Here is an 18,820-nt window from a genome sequence, read left to right as displayed (position 1 = left end):
ACTTTAATATATATATATAGACACACACAATATCGATTTTATAATTAAACAAAAAATACATCAAACAACTTTTTTATATGTTAACAAAATCAATGATGACAAATGAAATACATAAATCATTGTTTGAGGTTCAATTACAATACTTACATATTTTATTGCAATAATCCGTAACTACTCCATTTGTTGTCACTTTTTTGTTGTTTTTGGAAGAGAAAGAAAAGATGTGACAACCAAGAAATTTTACCCTGATGATTTTGATACATTTGTGTTATGATGGTTTTGAGACACATGATGTATGGTTTTAATGATTTTAAAAATGAAAATTTTTTATCAGTATGTTTGGGATGTTGCATTACCTTTCTTAATATTTTTTTAATATCATATATACCAAAATCTATTTTTTGATAATTTTTATTGATTTATAATCCTTTTACCATTTTAAAATCATTAAAACTAAAAACAAAGCCAAATAGACAATATTTCCCATAGCTTTAAATTGTAATGCAACATATCACGTGTTTGAAGTTAATTATGATCGCCATGTTACTTCCCTAATCACATCAACTTGGCTTCTTCCCTATCCAGAAGCATAATACCAATTAAAGTAGTTGTCAATGAGTCTCTGGTTGTTTAGGGTTGGATTATTTTTGATTTGGTCTGCACCAAAGGCGATCATGGAACATGGTCGGATACAACCACATCCGATCGAGAGTAAACCAAAAGACGAAAAGAGTAAAGCGAGTTGGGTTGGTGTTGCAAGGCTGCAAATGGTGTTGAGTTCATCGGAAGGTCGTAACTATGGGAACATGGAGGTCATCCATAGAAAAATCATCCCATGTAGCAACAAGAAGATTAAATACAACCCCAAAATAAAAATCAATATGGGAGGTGGAAGACTTACGAGAATGGTGGAGAGAGACCCGAGAGCAATGACCCAAAACAACCTAAGTAGGAATTAGCGATGAAAGCACTAAAAAGGGAGAGTCCATTTGAAAGTGCTAACCAGACGGAGAGTATAGTTACAACTTCCATGTGATAAACTTCCATCAGAAAGAATATCATGTTTGGCATCAATCTGTAGCTCGCTACTCTCTCTCAAACGCTTCATTCACTGATCCAAAACCAAAATCAAAACCTTAGTTGATATGATCGAGATTCATTCATACTTGAACTAAAAAAATGGTGGATCGATTTTTTTTCCATAAATTCGATTACAGAGGTCGGATAACAATGGAAATTTTTTTCGATTTTGACATACCTATAATGAATGGCATGGTTCTCATACCACCTTTATGATCATGCTCATCACTATGAAGGTCCAAAGGAGTAATTTGGTTTGTAATTCTATATCGATGCTTGACTTTTCTTGATTCGATATTCCTTCCGTGGACGATCGACGTTTTTCCCTGATTGATCGACTTCGATTCAAAGATGATTTAATGAAGTTGAACTTGGATGATGCCGTGGAGATAATTAGAATGTGACAAAGACGATAACAATTTCTAGAACGTGAAACTATGCAAGCAGCGAATGATTCCATAGTTGTTTGTTTCTTGCAACTGATAAATACATCCCTTTTAATCAACATATACTTGACGCAACCAAGAAGTGTGTTAGCAAAAAAAGAAGTCGGCGAGACGTCGACAGTGAGGAGATAGAATGTGATCGCGAGGAAGCTGGCGACGACTTGAGGATGAAGACGAGAGTAAAACCTCGTCCAAATTAAAATTAACCTGTGATTTGTAAAGGAAGGGAAATATTGTCCATTTGGTTTTTGTTTTTAATTTTAATGATTTTAAAATGATAAAAAAGATTATAAATCAATAAAAATTATCAAAAAAAAAAAGATTTTGTATATATGATATTAAAAAACATTAACAAGGGAAAATACGTTATTAAGTTTTGGGCCGGAGAAATATGATATTTAAATGTTTAGCAAAGATATATACGAAAGTATGCCTTAATTTTTAATTTCTTATATATTTTTAACTTTTACAAATTGAGGGAAAGGTTATTTGGAAAACAAAAAAACTTTAAAAAAACCCTAAAAATGCATAAAAAAAATACCTAGAGATCACAAAACTTTTTTTTGACATTTTTTAAGAAAAAATCGCAGCTTTTTAAAGAAAATCGCTGAAAAAGAATTTCAATATATATATATATATATATATATATATATATATATATATATATATATATATATATATATATATATATATATATATATATTTCAGCGAATTTTTATAAAAAGCTGCGATTTTTTATAAAAAAAATTCAAAAAAAAGTCTTGTGATCTCTAAGTATTTTTTTTTATGTATTTTTATGATTTTTAGGGTCTTTTGTTTTCCATAGAACCTAAACCTACAAATTGAAAAAATATATATAGAAATGTGCTATCTTTTTCAAACAACAACTAATTAAAGTTGATAAATTAATCCAACAAATAATAAGTGTAAGTTAACATTAATTTATATATTATCAATTCAACAATTATATATATATATATATATATATATATATATATATATATATATATATATATATATTAATTAATTAATTAATCCAAACACACCATAATACATCGTTTTGTATCGTATAATACATTATAATTGTCCAATGTTCTTATAATTGAGCTTCTAAATTGATTTACTTTCATTATTTTTATAAATTACACATTTATCTTCCTCTTACATAATTTTCATTTTCAACTATTATATATATAGGCTAATAGGTGTTCGGTAAAAACATGTGATATAAGAGAAAGATAATAGTGAAATTTCGAAAATCTTGAAATTAAATCAAGTTAGGGGTTGAAGTTTAAGAACATTATAATAAATATATCAAACAAAACGACGTATTATGGTATGTTTGGATACCTAAGATTTTATACCCTTAAGGATATATTCACTTTTTCCTATATATATATATATATATATATATATATATATATATATATATATATATATATATATATATATATATATATATATATATATATATATATTCTTTCATTTGTTGTACTTCCCACCCACCCATTGACATTCCCACCCAACCATAGACAAATTTTTTGTGTTTGCTCCTATTTTAGAAAAAATTAACAAATCTTAGTGATAATAAAATATAACCATTCAATTTTTTCCTTTCCAATTTCCTAGTTCAATAGTTTTATGTTTCATCTTTTGCTACTAATACAATCAATGCTTAACTTAAATACTCCCAAAAACTTGAAACACGATGTGTTCTCACAAACGGTGCGATTCGGTTATTTTTCCGTTTTTGAATTCCTAAAACCGAAACCAAACCAAACCGAACCGAAAGTTTTGGTTTTTGAAAAAGTGGAAACCAAACCATTGGTTTTATGTTTGGTTTCGGTTTTTCGTTTTCAGTTTTTTTATGGGTTTTTTGGTTTACGGTTCTGTTTTTGTTAATCCTTAGATAATATTATATTAATCATTTTCCTTTTGAAGCTGATTCGTAGACAAATAAATTTTTTCCATGCACAACAATTTTTATATTAATATATCATATTATACAGCTCTATAAAATATAAATTATTGTGTGTAGAAAAAAATTATTAGATATGGTAGAATCAACTCCCATTTCTTTTACAAGAAAAAGAAAGATTTGGACTTATAAACTCGCCCGCATTTCTCTCTCACACAAACACAAACTAAACAATGGCATCTCTCCTATACTTCCGTTGGGCGTGCCTATGAAATTGTGGCCAAAAATTCGCTCCCATTTCTCACATAAACAACAGATTTTGCATTGTGTTTGTTTGTTTCTTAATTTAGACATGGCAACCTTCTTTTTCTCCTTCTTGCCTCCTTAAAATCAATAATTTTGCCCTAGGAAATGCCTCTTCAACTGGTCCAAGAATCGTACAGGAATCTTATGACGATTTTTGGACCAATTCGACCGATCGTTTAGGGTTTTACAATTCTGAATCTCCAAGGATCCAAAGGCAAGTCTCACAACTCTTTTCACCATATAAATTGATTCCTTCTCCACCCCTTTCATTTTTGTTTCTTGATTTGCGTTTGATTTCATGTACATTGCCGATTGTTTTATCATCATTTGATAAATAATTCTACCACAAATTTGTAGATTAGTTCTATTCCAACAACTTTATTAATGTTTCTAGAGTAATTTGTTTAAGGAATATAGAAATGAAATCGCATTGTAAATTGATAAATTTTCATATAAAAATCTATTAAGGTAACTGTGATTATGGCTTTGGAAACCATGATTTTTTTCATGTTTAAATTATACTTGGCAATTTTGATAACGAGGAAAGATGAGAATGATACCAAATTATTTTGTAGTCTATGTTAAACTTTCTCCTAAAATGTATGAAAACGTATCATAAAATAGCAATTTACATTTTTCGAATTGCCCCTCCTAAATAACTTATGGCTTATAATCTTTTAGCCATTTCATTTTTTTTTTTTTATATATGTATAGAACTTGCTTTTTTGTAATTCATATCTCCCATATTTTTCATGCATGCATAATTCCTAGAATCCTAGTCATTGTGCTCTCTAAGAGTATCTTACTTAAATCGCTTATTTAAACATAGTTTAAGTTTCTCGAGCTATCTAATCAATACTTTTTTTTTCATACAAAAATACTAAACCATTTGAACACAATATATTAGTATCATATAAACACAATTAGAATATGTTCGACAATGAGCTTTTATGAGCTTTTTAAGAAATAACTTGAATTAAAGAAAAAGCTTGGTTTGAAAGTACTAGCCTAAAACTTTTACATTAAACCGAAAACTCTCAATCCAAAAGTTACTTCAAGTGGATTTTAAGAGCTCTTGTCTTTTAGTATTTATATGATTTCACACCTTTTAAAAGCTTACTACTACTTCTACCAAACACTTCTACAGTTGCCTAGGAAGTAAAGTGTTGTATACCAAAGAACAAAAATGGGGTTGAATTCTACTACACTGGTGCCAGGAAACACTAAAGATGAGAAGGCTCTTGCAGCTCAATATCAGCTAATGAATTATATGTCGACACATATGTTTGTTCGTAGATTGGTGTCTCAAAAGAGAAGGCGAATGCTTGTTGGTGGATATGATCTTGATATGTCTTACATCACAGATCGTATATTAGCAATGTCGTTTCCTGCCGAAAGAATGAGAGCCATTTATCGAAATCCTATGTGGCAAGTCAAAGAGGTTTTGGAAATGCGACATCCTGGACACTACAAGGTAAATCACTAAATACTATACCATTCTCGTTTTTTTTTTTTTTTTTTTTTTGTTACTATATGTGAATATAATAATGGTTTTCTCAACCTTGTAGGTGTATAACTTATGTATAGAGCAAGATTATGATCCATCCCATTTTAATGATCGTGTGGAAAGATTCCCATTCGATGATAATCACGTCCCATCGCTCCCTATGATCAAGGAGTTTTGTCAAAGTGTTCATTCCTGGCTTTCAAGCGACCCAAAAAATATAGCTGTCATTCATTGCATGGTAAAATTGCAAATTTACAAATATTTCCTTTTTTGGATTTTTTTTCCCCTAAGGTTTATGTGAATATATTTGATATAAAAAGTTGAGTATTTTTGAAAATTCAATAGGCAGGCAAAGGTCGGACGGGGTTGATGGTATCTTCGTACTTGGTTTACAGCGGCTTGTTAGCAGAGGAAGCTCTTCAGGTTTATGCGGATAAAAGGACCACAAATAACCTTGGAGTAAGTTTTAAGTAACTTCAAATATAAAAATTAAATTTAGGGTTAACAAAGAACTTGTATATTTTTTTTTTTCGGAATTAACCTCAACTTTATTTTTTTTCCACGAAAAAGACCTTGTAATGTTATTTTTTAGTTGGCTCTTTTAGCATGTTTACCGGTATTCTCCCGGTTACAGACATTTTTTTCAGAAAATAATAGTCTAAAATCGGAAAATTATCGGTAAACATGTTAAAAGGTCCAAATTAAGAAAAATACAGAAAAAAATAAAAGATCTTTTTCGAAGAAAAAAGTTAACGTTTAATCAAGAAAAATAACAATATATAAACTATGAAGTCGTTTACCTTTTTATGATATTAAGCCTTCAATTTAATATATATCATAAACTACTAATATCAAGTTGATAATTAACATACCATCACACTTTCCAGTTTACAAGTAAAAAAAGAATAACATTATATTATACTAAGAATAATAAAGTGAAAAAGAAAATGGAAGGACAAAATTGTATAAATTGAAAGTTGAAGGAGCGGATATGAAAATGATGTGCAGGTGACAATACCAAGCCAACGGCGTTACGTTAATTACTGGCAGAAATCTCTTTCGTTTCCCGGCGGCTGTCCACCAGACGTCAACATTCCGGAACCAAGTAGCAGAGAGTTTCGACAGATCCGACTGTTCGACACCAGAAACATAGAAACAGTCTTCTTCGTTGTGTCGCAAATGCAAGAGGTTTCTGGACAGCGGTATCGTCCTTCCACAGACACTTGCCGGAATTTCTGTAGAAAAATTAGAAACGGTGGTCGACACTCTTTCTCCTTCATCGAGGAAGACGAAGAGGAGACACAGAGTTCCCTCGATTGCTACTTTGGGAAAACTATTCAGGTATGATTGTAGATTCCCTGAAATCGAGGTTTTTTTTTGGGAAAAGTTAAAAACGACCAACATACTATTTCATTTGTCCATTTTTAGTCCCTGAACTTTTTCATCCAATTTTAGGTAACGGACTTTCAAAAAATCGTCTACTTTTGGAGCATCAACTAATTTTTTTTCCACATCGAGATAATGATCTTTCCAAATCTTATATTTGTCCATTATTTTTGGATAGTTTATTACCTAAAAGTGGAGAGATAAGTTTAATGACTAAAAGTGAACAAATGAATTATTACCTAGAAGTGGATAGATAAGTTTAATGATTAAAAGTAGATAAATGGAATAATTCCTTGGTCACTTTTATCAATTTTTTTTTTTAATTATACTTTTACTAAATCAATGGTGTTGTAAAATGGTTGGAAAGGTTAATGGAGATGTGTGTGTGACATTCTACGAGAAGAACATTGGAGGTCGTCTCTTCTATGCTTGCTTCAATACTGCTTTTATCGAAGACAACTCGATACATGTACTTCAATTGATCTCGTTTACTTAGATTTAATCATTCAAATATATAGAGTTTCTAATTTTAAGCTTCTGGATTTGTTTTCTTCAGTTTTCGATAACGGAATTGGATAAAGTTGGAAGCAAAGGCAAATCGATTGCAGGTCCTGAGTTCTGTGTGGAGTTTCTTTTTGGTCCGCCAAACCCTAATCCTAATGACTTGTTCTTGGGTCCGATGCTGACCGACGGTAGTGAAGGTAGCGACTGTGGAGATGGTTGCAATTTTGACCGGTGCGTTGGCCATTGATTTGGTTTTTATTGTTGGGTTCTATTCATTTAAAACTTATAATTTTGTCACATATATTTTTAGAAAGAAGAAATGAAGATGAAAATTGTGATGGGTCCAACAAAAATGTATATTTGAGAATTATGATTGGTTAATATCGATGAAATGTGTAAATGAATGGATTAGGCTTGTGTTTATATCTTTTATATCATTTTCTTTATTTTTCTTATATAGAAGCTTTTAACACATTATAGTTATAGAATGGGAAAATGACTTAAAACAGTATCCAAGTTTAAAAAACAGATGAAAAACACTATTCAAATTTGAGTTGTACGAAAAAATACCTCCAAACTATATGATTTGTACACATATGGCCATCCAAATTATCTATTTATTAAAATAACATCTTTTGATCATTAGTAGGTTTAGTGCTGAGTTGGCAAATTTGTTGTGAGCTTATTAATGGACACGTAAGCATAAATGGATTTATGAGAGGCGAATTTCACAGATTAAAATAACAGCTCTCTTTATTATGAAGAACCCGTTCAAGGACTTACTACTTAAACATCACACTAATCCTATACATAAATCTAACCTCTCTCTCTTATCACATATTAGCAAGGACAATATAATGATACATCTTAATCATACATACGTCTTAGTCATACATACATCTTAGTCATACATATGTTATGTAACAAAGTTATTTTAATTGTTTATATCTAATTATTAATTAATAACAAAATCGTGACAGTGTTGTTTGGATGATCCTTCACATGTGAGATCATAGAAACCATAGCATGTGGACTTACTTTCAACTTTATGATTATTCGTTTAATCTAAAAGTTTCAATCCAAGTTCAAATAATTGTTTGTTTTGAGTGGTATGGACCCCAATACATTGTGCCTCGACTTGATCTATGTGTTGGATGTTTGGTTGTGCTTTCGGTGTTTGTGGCCTTTATATAATTTTTTTTTTGTTGTAATATGTAATTTTATTTTAAATTGTAATAGTTTAGTTAGGAAAATTGTATTAATATATAAAATTGTAATTTATTAAAGAATGAAGACCATAGGATCTAGGAGTTTGGAGTCACATGTTGCTCTTTTTGACATCAAGTAATGGTGGTTTTTTGAATGGGAGCTTTGAAGTATATTTTATCCTTAGTACGATTTATATTTTCTATGATGAATCATAGATGAGATGTATAAGATCAAGGCTGGTGGTGTCATTAATTGAATTATTATTGTGCTTGTATGACTACATGGTTGTTTTATTTTTGTATATTTTCTTTAATAAAATTGGAATCACAAAAATTGTTAAAAGTTAACAAAGAATAAGTTTTATAAAAGTTTATAAAATAAACTTAAGTTTGAATGGTTTTCAAAAGATTAAGTTAAAATATTTTAACTAAACAAACAAAACAAAATCATGTTTTATGAAAAACGTAAATCTTACGTTACCTAGGCAGTTTCTCGCAGATCTTTGGATGATCATAACTTTTACATACGAGCTCCGTTTTGAACGTTCTTTATATCACCAAAATCTTCTTAACGATCTCTACAATTTTCATTAAGGTTTCAATATCTAATTCTTGCTCTAACAAAAATTCATATTTAGACCGATTTAGATTGTTAAAGTCCGTACAAAATTCATAACTCCTTCATACGAACTCCGTGCTCAACTGTCTTTATATTGACAGGTTCATATTCACAATATCTTTAATTCTTGTTTAGATTGTTTCGGATAACAATCAACCGATTTGAATTTCGATTTTTTTGCATGTACTCTTAGGGGTGTAAACGAGTCGAGCTACTCGGGATCGGCTCGTTAAAAGCTCGACTCGAAACCGGTTTTAAACGATCCCGAGCCGAGCTCGAGCCTAATATTAAGCTCGTTTATTAAACGAGCTCGAGCTCGAGCCTATGTCATTAAGCTCGATTAGGCTCGCGAGCCTAAACGAGCCTTTATATAATATAATTTATTATTATTTTCATATATTAAAATAAAAACATATTTGGGAAATTATGGATTTCGGGTATAAATAAATGAACTTTAATCAAGCTTAAGCTTATTTAGGCACATCAAACGACAAACGATCCGAGCCCGAGCCCGAGCCGAGCTTGTATAATTCTTTACGAGCCCAAGCCGAACTCAGTAAAAGAAAGCTCAAATCGAGCCGAGCTCGAGCTCGAGCCATGTATAACTTAAATGAGCCCGAGCCGAGCCTGACCAGGCTCGGGCTCGGCTCGGCTCGTTTGCACCCCTATGACTGTTGCGCTGCAATTTCGAAAAATCATAACTTCTTTTCATGAAGTCATATTTAGACGTTTTCTATATACACATTCTCGATTTTATGATTACTATGACTTTTGTTTAGATTGCTTAGATGGTTAAGCAACCTATCAAATATTCACTTTTTACGACGAGCATAGTTGTGCCGGTTTAATCGCGGAACTTCGAAGAAGCATAACTTCTCCATACGAAGTCGGAATTCAGCGTTCTTTATATGTACAAAATCCTTGTCACGTATAATATAACTTTGTTTAAGGTTATTTATCCTAAATAACCTTCTATAAAAAATTTCATTGTAACATCCCAAAAAATATGAGCCAAAAATTTCATTATTGAAAACATATACTTAGCAAAACATTCGAAATAAAACGTTTACCGATCATAACATTTTATAAAGATATCGCATCTCTGGGAAAACATTTTCATAAAACATAATAATGTCAGAGTACAAATCCCCAGGAAGATCTCATGGTGCGGAATATGGAGCGTGTGGGTGATGGGCCGCTACCGCGCCAGCTCTTTCCCCTTCGAAGAAGAGGTACCTGAAACCAAAACTGAAACTGTAAGCACGAAGCTTAGTGAGTTCCCCCATCATACCACATACCATATAATCACATAACATACATATATTGTCAGGCATATCTGGGTGCCCAACCTACCCCTTCGGTCCTCTCGACCGGATACAGACTAGTCTATCTGGGAGCTGGCCTCCCCTTCGGTCCTCTCGACCGGATAGTGACTAGCATATCTGGGTGCTGGTCTCCCCTTCGGTCCTCTCGACCGGATACTGGGGACTATTTCACCTCCTACTACTACCACATAGCATCATATCATACTAGCACAATAACATATCACAGGTAGTAGCAACCCTAGATGAATATCACAGAGACAAACATCTATCATACAATTCTTACTGGTGGGCCGGTATTGTGGTCATAGACCCACCGCTACTGGAAGGTAACTCACCTCATATTTGCTGATCTGTGTGGGAACGGTCTGTCTGCTGCTGCTGCTCCGGAAATCTTCCAGCTGCAATTCCCACCAAACACTTAGTCAAATACTGCTAACCGACCTCAGGATAAACTGACCATTTACCCTGAACCAAACCATGAGTCAAAGTCAAAGTCAACTTCCAGTTGACCCGACTCGCCGAGTTGTCTTGTCAACTCGCCGAGTCTCTATCCCTTTGTCTGACCACTAACCCATCTCTACTCGTCGAGTTTGGCATTGACTCGATGAGTTTTCCTTCTAAGCTGATGATCCAATGTTCTTCATCCTACTCGCCGAGTTGTATGAACAACTCGACGAGTTCGTCTTCATCTAAAGAACACTCTATGCTTAGACTCGCCAAGTTGTATGAACAACTTGCCGAGTCCGTTCTTGAGGCAAGAAGATTGCCTTGAACTCGTCGAGTCATGGTATTGACTCGCCGAGTTACTACATGAGTGAGTCTGGATTCCAACCCACTGAGTCACACCCTATGACTCACTACTCCAACCTGCAAACACGAAAATGGGGAAAACCCGGGGATTCGTGACTCGATCGACTCGCCGAGTCTGCCACATGCAAATACTATACACACGATTTTGCTTGAATCCAGCCCATGCCATTCATAGATCTGGGTTCCTAAGGCTTGGTTTACACGTAAAGTTTCCAACTTTACATGTAAATAAACATCCATGAGAGTTTTAGGGCTCAAAATGCACCAAAAAGGGTAGATCTAGGGCTTTCATGCACAATGGTTCCATAAAGGCAGTATTTCCAAGCTCCTGGAGCTCAATCATGCCTAGATCTAGAGGCTAGACAACTTATCATCCACTCTAATACACAAACAAGCTTGGGGAAAGGCTCAAGAAAGACTTTCATGGAGCTACAAGGGACAATGAGCATGAAACAGAGGGAAAATGAGTTATACCTCAAGGAAATCACTGATATAACACCAATAAGCCTGGCCTCCTTCTTCTCTTCTTGATCTACTCTCCTTCCCTCTCCAAATCTTCAAGAAAACACACCAAAAAGCTTCAATCTCACAAGGAACAAGTTTAAATGAAGTATAAGGCTCTAGGGGGGTGAAGGGGGCGAGCTTAGGGCGGATATGAAGGCTTAAATAGGGTGCAAACCCTTGAAATTTAGGGTTTCATCAGACAGCGGAGACTCGCCGAGTCGCCAACTTAAACGTGTTCCCGGACCCCATCACTACAAGAAAAATACCCTTTAATGACGCACAAATAATGACACTCGCTGATTTACGATACGCATTTTTGTGTGCCCCTAAAAATAATGTCAACCTTCCAAAATTTGAAGAATACAGGACACGTGTTTTTGCGCGCCCTAAAATTAATGTCCAATAAACAAAAATAAAAAACACGGAGGGCACCTATAATAAAATGGGCGTCCTCTACAAATGCCGCTTTATAATTTTTACTAAACGCGCGTTTCTGGACTCCTTGATAGGTAAGGGGGAAAACTAAATCCCCAAAAATTTTGAACACCCGCCTTCCTCTTCCTCTCTACTCTCTACACCCGCCAGATCGATTTCATTCTCTCCCTTCCTTCTCTCTGCAAACCCCTTCCTCTCCGATCGACTTTCACTTCCTTCTATGTGCAAACCCTAATCAAACATAATGCATTTTCAATAGTAATATATTCTTTCACAAAATAGACGATTAACCGAAGAATGATTTTCTTTTGATGAATCAGACATCACCAACAACAATAGCTTCCATCACAATTTGTGGTTTCTTTCGGACTCCACCGTTACAACATCGCACCACAGCACTAGCCTTGAGCCACCACCACACTGCCTTCGCAACAGCCCAGAACCACCACTACACCCCCCACAGGTCTTTCAACAAACCCTAAAAAGTCGCAATCAGTTGTCGCTTTACAGATTTAAGAGTCTTGGTTGTCGTGGATATTGTCGATGTTTCCTCTTCTACTATCAACTCTCTCAGTTTTCGCTGTTGGTATTGGTGGTGCGACGGCGTGGGTTGCCAGTGGCGGTGACTGGAGTCGTTGTGGTCTTCAAGTCTCGCAAATCGATTGCATCATCACAGTTCAGTTTTACCGCTATTAGTTCCGATCAATTTAGTCTACGTAACGTCGGTCACCACCATGGTCCAAGCCACCGTCGCTCTCCACCACCGATTGTCTCTACAGGTCAATTAACGTCTATTATTTTAAATTACGATGCCTTAAAGAAGAAGAACGCTTCCAAAAGACATCATCCCCGGGGACAGCGGGTCAGTTGTTTTTGTTAAATCTGAGTTTATTTTGGGGTTATCTACTTGATTGGAGTTGAAAATCGTTCTCACTTGAAGCTGATCTCGATTATTATGTTGTCAAAAAGAAAAGTTCGATTTCATGCTTGTTTTGGTGAAATTGGTTATTGATTGTTTCATAGATTTATTATAGATTACTATAGGAGAAACAACTTGATATAAATCCCAATCTCCAACTGTAAACTATCTTAAAATTTGTGTTTTTGACAATTCTTTTTTGACCTAGCTTATGAACTTCCTAAATATTGGTGTTCAGACTGCGTATGTTGATGCAGTCATCTCTTTTCTTGTATATCTGTGTGAATTTTACATAGGTTTCATTTCCAGACTTGCTTTTTGATTTGTTGTATATCCCGTGGTCTCTTCCATCAGGTAAGTTGTTCATGTTAATAATACCTCCGGTAGTTCCTGTGCTTCTGGCTCCGACGACTTTTATCAGGTTTTTGGTCTAATGTCTTCTAATACTTCATTTGAAATTGAAAATCGACATTCCCCTCTTGTAGTAATCCCTTAATACTTCATGAATAAAACTGATTTGTTGTAGTAATGGCCCATTTGGACTTATTCGTGCATCTATTGCCAGTTCTTCAAAAAGAACAAAGTCCTCGTCCTGTCCGGAAGCAATAAACAAACAATAACCTTTCTTCTTTCTTCTCGTTATGTGTTGTTTCGTCTGGATGTGTGGTTAATTCTGATTATTAAGGTTTCCGTTTTTTGTCTCAGGTATCTTTATTTGCTCTTATTTTCAACATATAGGAGATCGTCGTCTAATCAAACGTCCAATAAGAGATGGAAAAGGTGCTGTTTCAGTCCTTCAAGTAACACATAATTGCATATTAGTCCTTGGTTTATACCAGTAACGACACTGGATGTGAATTTTGAAACAATTAGGTGAATTTCATATGGCTTGCCCTCTTCAAGACAGTAGACTGCGTGTCCATTACAAGGGCATGCTTCTTGATGAGAAAAAGACAGTTTTCTATGATACAAAAGCTAATAATGATGAGGAACCTTTGGAGTTTTCTTTCGGGGAAGGTCTTGTAAGTTTTGAGTTTGAATAAAAAATGTGATTGGTGTTAGTTAGTTTTGTTGTAAATTGTAATATGAGGTTGTGATTGTGATTAGGTACCTGAAGGTTTTGAGATGTGTGTTCGACTGATGTTGCCTGAAGAGGTATCACACCTGCCCCCTTGATTATGCTTATAACAAGTTCACAAGGTAAATTTCTGATAACTTAATACATACAAATATGTAAAATTATGAAATGAAGTAATGTTGATGTTTGTTTGTTGTGTGAGTAGGCCAAATAATGTTCCTAAAAGTGCTTATGTTGAATGGGTGATTGAGCTTCTTGGTTTTGAAATACAAAAGGTAAAACATTTTATTGTATTTTTAGTATTTGAGTTGATGCATCTGGAATTATGGATGAGTCATTTTAGTGGAGTATTCTGTATAATATGTAGGATTGGACGGATATGAATTTTAGAGCTATTATGAATGATGTTGAGAACACGAAAAGCACGGTATGTATTTTTAAATTAAATTAACATGTGTTGAGCATTTTAAATTTTTTTATCCAGTTTGATGTTTCTTAATCTTTGGTAACAGACTATTCAAAGAAGGAAAATTTGCTCTTGCCAAAGCCAAGTATGATAAGGTACACAACATCATTATTAAAGAATTCGAAATTAGTGTGTGTGAATTTATTATGATTTAATTTGTGGTTTTTGTTGCAGGTTCTACGTGAATTCAATCATGTAAATCCTCAAGATGATGAGGAGGGAAAAGAGTTTGCAAATACAAGCGTATGAATGAGCCTCCTTCATTATTTATTACAAAATAATTAAAAATTTTCTTTATTTACCAAGAGTGGTTGCTAAATGCTAATAACATAACATGCATGAAAAGAATCTATTGAATATGAACGTGGCTGCTTGCTACCTGAAGATGGGGGATTGTAGAAAGTCAGTCAAGACGTGTAATAAAGTAATTACACTTTTTTATTAAATAAAAAAAATTTTGATTGGTGATATATATATATATATATATATATATATATATATATATATATATATATATATATATATATATATATATATATATATATATATATAATGTATGTGCAGGTATTGGAAGCAAATCCTGTTCATGTGAAGGCGCTTTATTGTCGAGGAATGGCATACATGGAGACTGGCGATTTTGAGGAAGCAAGAAGAGATTTCAAGAGAGTGAGTTTTTGTTAATTTCAATTTCATTAAAGTAAATGTAAAATTGAATAACAAAACACTTGTTATTTGATGGCTTGAAACTAGATGATGAGCATAGACAAGTCATCCGAAGTCAATGCAAAAGCAGCTCTTCTTAAACTGAAGCAAACAGAACAGGTCATTTGTTTTTCTATTTTAAATGTAAATAAATTGTGAAGGCAACTCTTAATTTTCCTTCTCGTTATGCGTTGTTTCCAGTTTTTCCTTCTCGTTATGCTCTTATATGTTGGCCTCGTTCTGTACTGTTGGTTTCCCCTCTACCTTCAATGCTCCCTGCCCTGCCGTAACTAAGAAGAGGATTATCATTTTACCATTTTGGCTCATCTTGTAAAAATGTCTGTTACATCTTATCGTTACTCTCCCAAAGAATTGAACTTATCTAGCTTAAAGGTTTAATTTCGGATACTTAGATATGAGTGCTTGTTAGATCAAGGGAATTAGTAATAATCATCTACGTTAGATAGATTAATTCCACATGTTTTTATGGTGCACACCACCTGTTTGTAAAAATGCCTCTAACAACTTATCTATATTAAATGATTGATTTCTGATACACATTCTGAATCCTTTCAGTGCCATCTTTATTGGTTTCAGGTTATGTGAAAATGTTGAAGTCATAGGTTTGAAGAGCTCGTTCTACTATCCCAGACAGATGGCATGACATATCAGAAAAAGAGCGAGTCTCGTGTATAAAAGGAGGGGCTAATACTACTCTGATCAGGTAATGTTTTTAACATTCAGTGCAACCCCTTTTGGGTCAAAGAAATTTAGAGAAAGAAGGGCCAATACTACTCTGACCAAGTAATATTTTTAATTGTTCTAATTTTTACTAATATTGTCTCTGTTGGTAACACCCTCTCTTTAGCCTCAATTGAAAAACACATAACCACCAACTTATCATCCCTAATATAGATTTTTCTTTCATATTTAATAGATTATTTCATACTTGAAGGAGATACAAGGTAGCTAATGTGTATCTTTGAAAAGCTTCTTGAAGTTGATTTCCTTATATTAGTTATTTTCATATTTACTTTTTTGATAAACACTATTTTTTAGCCATCCAAATTGGCCAAGGTTAGTGGTCTTTTAACTCTTATGATCTTATGAACATGGACACTTATAAAAACACATGATTTTAGTTGATTAATTATAACTATTTTCATATCAGGCTTTTCGCATACCCTTAGGAGCTATTGGATGTTACATTGTTGCCAAATTTACCCCTGTGAATACAAATGGTGAATCTGGTGAACCAACGTACATTATATCAGATCGATCAGTTGAAACTAAGCGAACTTTATATACTTTTTTGATAGTAACTTTTTGTGTAACAAGCTTGTCACCAAGAAGTTGCAACTCTGATAATCAAATTCACGACACAAATGAGAGAAGATAGGAACAACTTTCGATTCTACTTGTTACTACACATTAAGAAAATGCTAATTTCCATGACACACACAAAAACAAAAACAAGTAGTTCCCATCTTCTCTAAAAGGAGTCATCTACTTTTGGAATTTTAGATTAATGAGTTTGTATTTTTTGCAAAGTATTAAATTAAGGATAATTTAAATAATTTGATGAGGGATTAATTACACTTACAGGAAGAACTGGAGGGACTTACTTCTAATTACCCTAATCGCTTCAAAGTTTACTATGTATTGAATCAGGTAGGTATTAGTCTTAGTAACAAAAAGCCTATGATAAACAAATCAATGATAGTAGGTTGTTGTTTGTTGCATTGAATTAAACCTAATAATTTTGGGGTTTATTATAAAATATAAATTAAAATAAAGGGCCTGGTTTTGTATTTGTGAAGCCACCGGAGGGATGGACAGGTGGCGTTGGGTTTGTATGAAAAAAAATGATCCAAGACCATTTACCTGCACCTTCATCTGATATCAAGGTATCTTATTCTAATTCTACTCCTTTCATTCAAACTTGTTTTCAAATATTTATTCAACAGTGGTAAAAAAGTCTAAAATACATATTATGTGTTTGTTGTGTGAACAGAATTTACGATGTGGACCACCACCAATGAACAAGGCGATGGCTGCTCATCTTGAAGCTTTGGGATATGAATTAGATATGCTATTCCAATTTTAAATTCAAAACCTCTTATTCAGAATTTGAGATTTGAGATTCTGTTTGTTGTATTTGGGATTTTGTTAGCCAGAAGTGTGATGTTAGTTATGTGATGAATTCAAACTAATCTTATTTGTAAGTAAGTTTATTTATTTGTTTTGGACTTGAGCTTAAAATATTCGAAATTACATTTTACAGGTGTACGCATGTTGCCAACTGGAAGCGGTATGGGTGTTATGTGTGGGATGACTAGAGGCATCAAGATGGCAAGACCCACCTCTTCCTCCATCATGAATTCCACCACTGGTTTGTTGACTTCCAGTACACCAACACCTGCTCAAGGAAACTCCATGTTGAGATCACGTGAGGCTATGCATATGATTCGAGTGAGTGTCAGTTTATGTTATCTTTTACTTTATGTTTTATTATTTTTCACTTTTGAATTTGCATTTGGGTTTCAGTTTGCATTCCAGTTTCAGCTTCCTTTTTTCAGCAACCTTCCAAAATCCCTTCAGCCAAATAAAGAACAACAAGAAGCTTTACACCCTTGGTTTATGCAATGTTTGGGTAGGATGGGATAGCATAAGGAATTGAATCCTTCATTCCCCACAAACAAGTTCAGCAAGGTAAACTACCAAGTTTAAATGAGTCATTTTCTATTGTCTATTTGTGGTTTTAAACTTAAACTGTTGAGCATTCTTGTTTTTATGAGTAGTTTCATATTATGTTATGTACTTGTTAATCTTGAATCCTATTCTGCAATTATTATATGTGTTAATTAAATGCTTTTGTACATTTGTAGATACCTCCCTGGACCAAATGACATGTCAGTTTTGGACATTGCATACACAATCTACACAAAGTTTGAAGAATCTCGAAGTGTAATGCCCTCAATATATAAGGTATTTACTTCTTATTTGGATCGAAGTTACATTGGAAATCGTATTCAATTATGGATCTTCCAAGTCTAGCTGTAGGTATATGTTTTTCTTAATGAATAATGTAATCATATGTATGAATATGAAATAAAGTTTGTTATTTAGTATGTAATAATCATGTATAGGGAGAAAACAACTTCTACTGATTTGTTTTATCTTTCCATGAATCGATTATTTGTATGATATTAAATTTTATGCAATGGATTGTATTTTTTTTGTATATAGTGTTTTATTTTTTCTTATGAGACATTAAATGCAAATTTAATTTGAAAATTAGTAAATCTATAAAAAAAAAATTTAACATTTAAAATTACGATACGAAAAAATGTGTGTCATCTTCATTTATGACATGGCCTTTCTTGACAGGGGCTTCCTTGATACGCATTGCGTGTCATTAACACACGCGTCGTAAGGTTACGACACGCGAATGCGTGTCGTCTTCCTTTATGACAAGGCTTTCCTTGATACGCATTGTGTGTCGTAAGCGCGCGTCGTAAATGAGCGTCGTAAATGCGCGTCGTCTATAGACGACGCGCAAAAGTGTGTCGTCTCTCTTTATGACAGGGCCTTTCTTGACGCGCAT

The 18,820-nt window shown here is 33.6% G+C and overlaps 2 protein-coding genes across 6 annotated transcripts; both read left to right on the top strand.

Moving 5' to 3' along the window:
- The first annotated feature begins 3,676 nt into the window (after positions 1–3,676).
- LOC145037145 (phosphatidylinositol 3,4,5-trisphosphate 3-phosphatase and protein-tyrosine-phosphatase PTEN1-like) lies at positions 3,677–7,570 on the top strand. The gene is made up of 7 exons (XM_078985736.1): positions 3,677–3,964; positions 4,898–5,224; positions 5,319–5,495; positions 5,603–5,716; positions 6,266–6,598; positions 7,011–7,112; positions 7,200–7,570. Exons 2-7 carry the CDS (start codon positions 4,937–4,939, stop codon positions 7,392–7,394), a joined length of 1,209 nt encoding a protein of 402 aa, XP_078841862.1. The 5' UTR covers positions 3,677–3,964; positions 4,898–4,936; the 3' UTR covers positions 7,395–7,570.
- Positions 7,571–12,234: 4,664 nt separating this feature from the next.
- LOC145037144 (peptidyl-prolyl cis-trans isomerase PASTICCINO1-like) lies at positions 12,235–18,423 on the top strand. Of its 5 annotated transcripts, none has more exons than XM_078985734.1 (18): positions 12,236–12,910; positions 13,673–13,747; positions 13,841–13,989; positions 14,075–14,167; positions 14,251–14,320; positions 14,413–14,472; positions 14,558–14,606; positions 14,686–14,754; positions 14,858–14,935; positions 15,076–15,177; positions 15,262–15,333; positions 15,811–15,937; positions 16,819–16,884; positions 17,034–17,120; positions 17,228–17,403; positions 17,498–17,685; positions 17,761–17,925; positions 18,102–18,423. In XM_078985734.1, exons 6-12 carry the CDS (start codon positions 14,447–14,449, stop codon positions 15,817–15,819), a joined length of 405 nt encoding a protein of 134 aa, XP_078841860.1. In that variant the 5' UTR covers positions 12,236–12,910; positions 13,673–13,747; positions 13,841–13,989; positions 14,075–14,167; positions 14,251–14,320; positions 14,413–14,446; the 3' UTR covers positions 15,820–15,937; positions 16,819–16,884; positions 17,034–17,120; positions 17,228–17,403; positions 17,498–17,685; positions 17,761–17,925; positions 18,102–18,423. The 5 variants fall into 5 exon arrangements, with proteins under 5 accessions (XP_078841861.1, XP_078841860.1, XP_078841857.1 ...); XM_078985731.1 differs by adding an exon at positions 16,385–16,454 and having other exon boundaries at positions 17,228–17,685; XM_078985733.1 differs by having other exon boundaries at positions 13,841–13,984; positions 17,228–17,685.
- Positions 18,424–18,820: the final 397 nt, after the last annotated feature.

This window comes from Lactuca saligna, chromosome 3, assembly GCF_052625555.1.
Source record: "Lactuca saligna cultivar CGN05327 chromosome 3, ASM5262555v1, whole genome shotgun sequence".
Lineage (NCBI taxonomy): Eukaryota > Viridiplantae > Streptophyta > Magnoliopsida > Asterales > Asteraceae > Lactuca > Lactuca saligna.
Note: the sequence above shows the minus strand (reverse complement) of the source record. Positions and strands in the feature narration are given on the sequence as shown.

What these genes read in the sequence shown, in the direction of transcription:
- LOC145037145 (XM_078985736.1), top strand. Translation starts at nt 4,937, where the DNA reads ATGGGGTTGAATTCTACTACACTGGTGCCAGGAAACACTAAAGATGAG. An exon ending in GGACCACAAATAACCTTGGA is followed by an intron (nt 5,717 to 6,265) that starts GTAAGTTTTAAG and finishes AATGATGTGCAG; the next exon opens with GTGACAATACCAAGCCAACG. An exon ending in TCGAAGACAACTCGATACAT is followed by an intron (nt 7,113 to 7,199) that starts GTACTTCAATTG and finishes TGTTTTCTTCAG; the next exon opens with TTTTCGATAACGGAATTGGA.
- LOC145037144 (XM_078985735.1), top strand. Translation starts at nt 14,447, where the DNA reads ATGATGTTGAGAACACGAAAAGCACG. An exon ending in CCAAAGCCAAGTATGATAAG is followed by an intron (nt 14,607 to 14,685) that starts GTACACAACATC and finishes TTTTTGTTGCAG; the next exon opens with GTTCTACGTGAATTCAATCA. An exon ending in CAGTCAAGACGTGTAATAAA is followed by an intron (nt 14,936 to 15,075) that starts GTAATTACACTT and finishes ATGTATGTGCAG; the next exon opens with GTATTGGAAGCAAATCCTGT.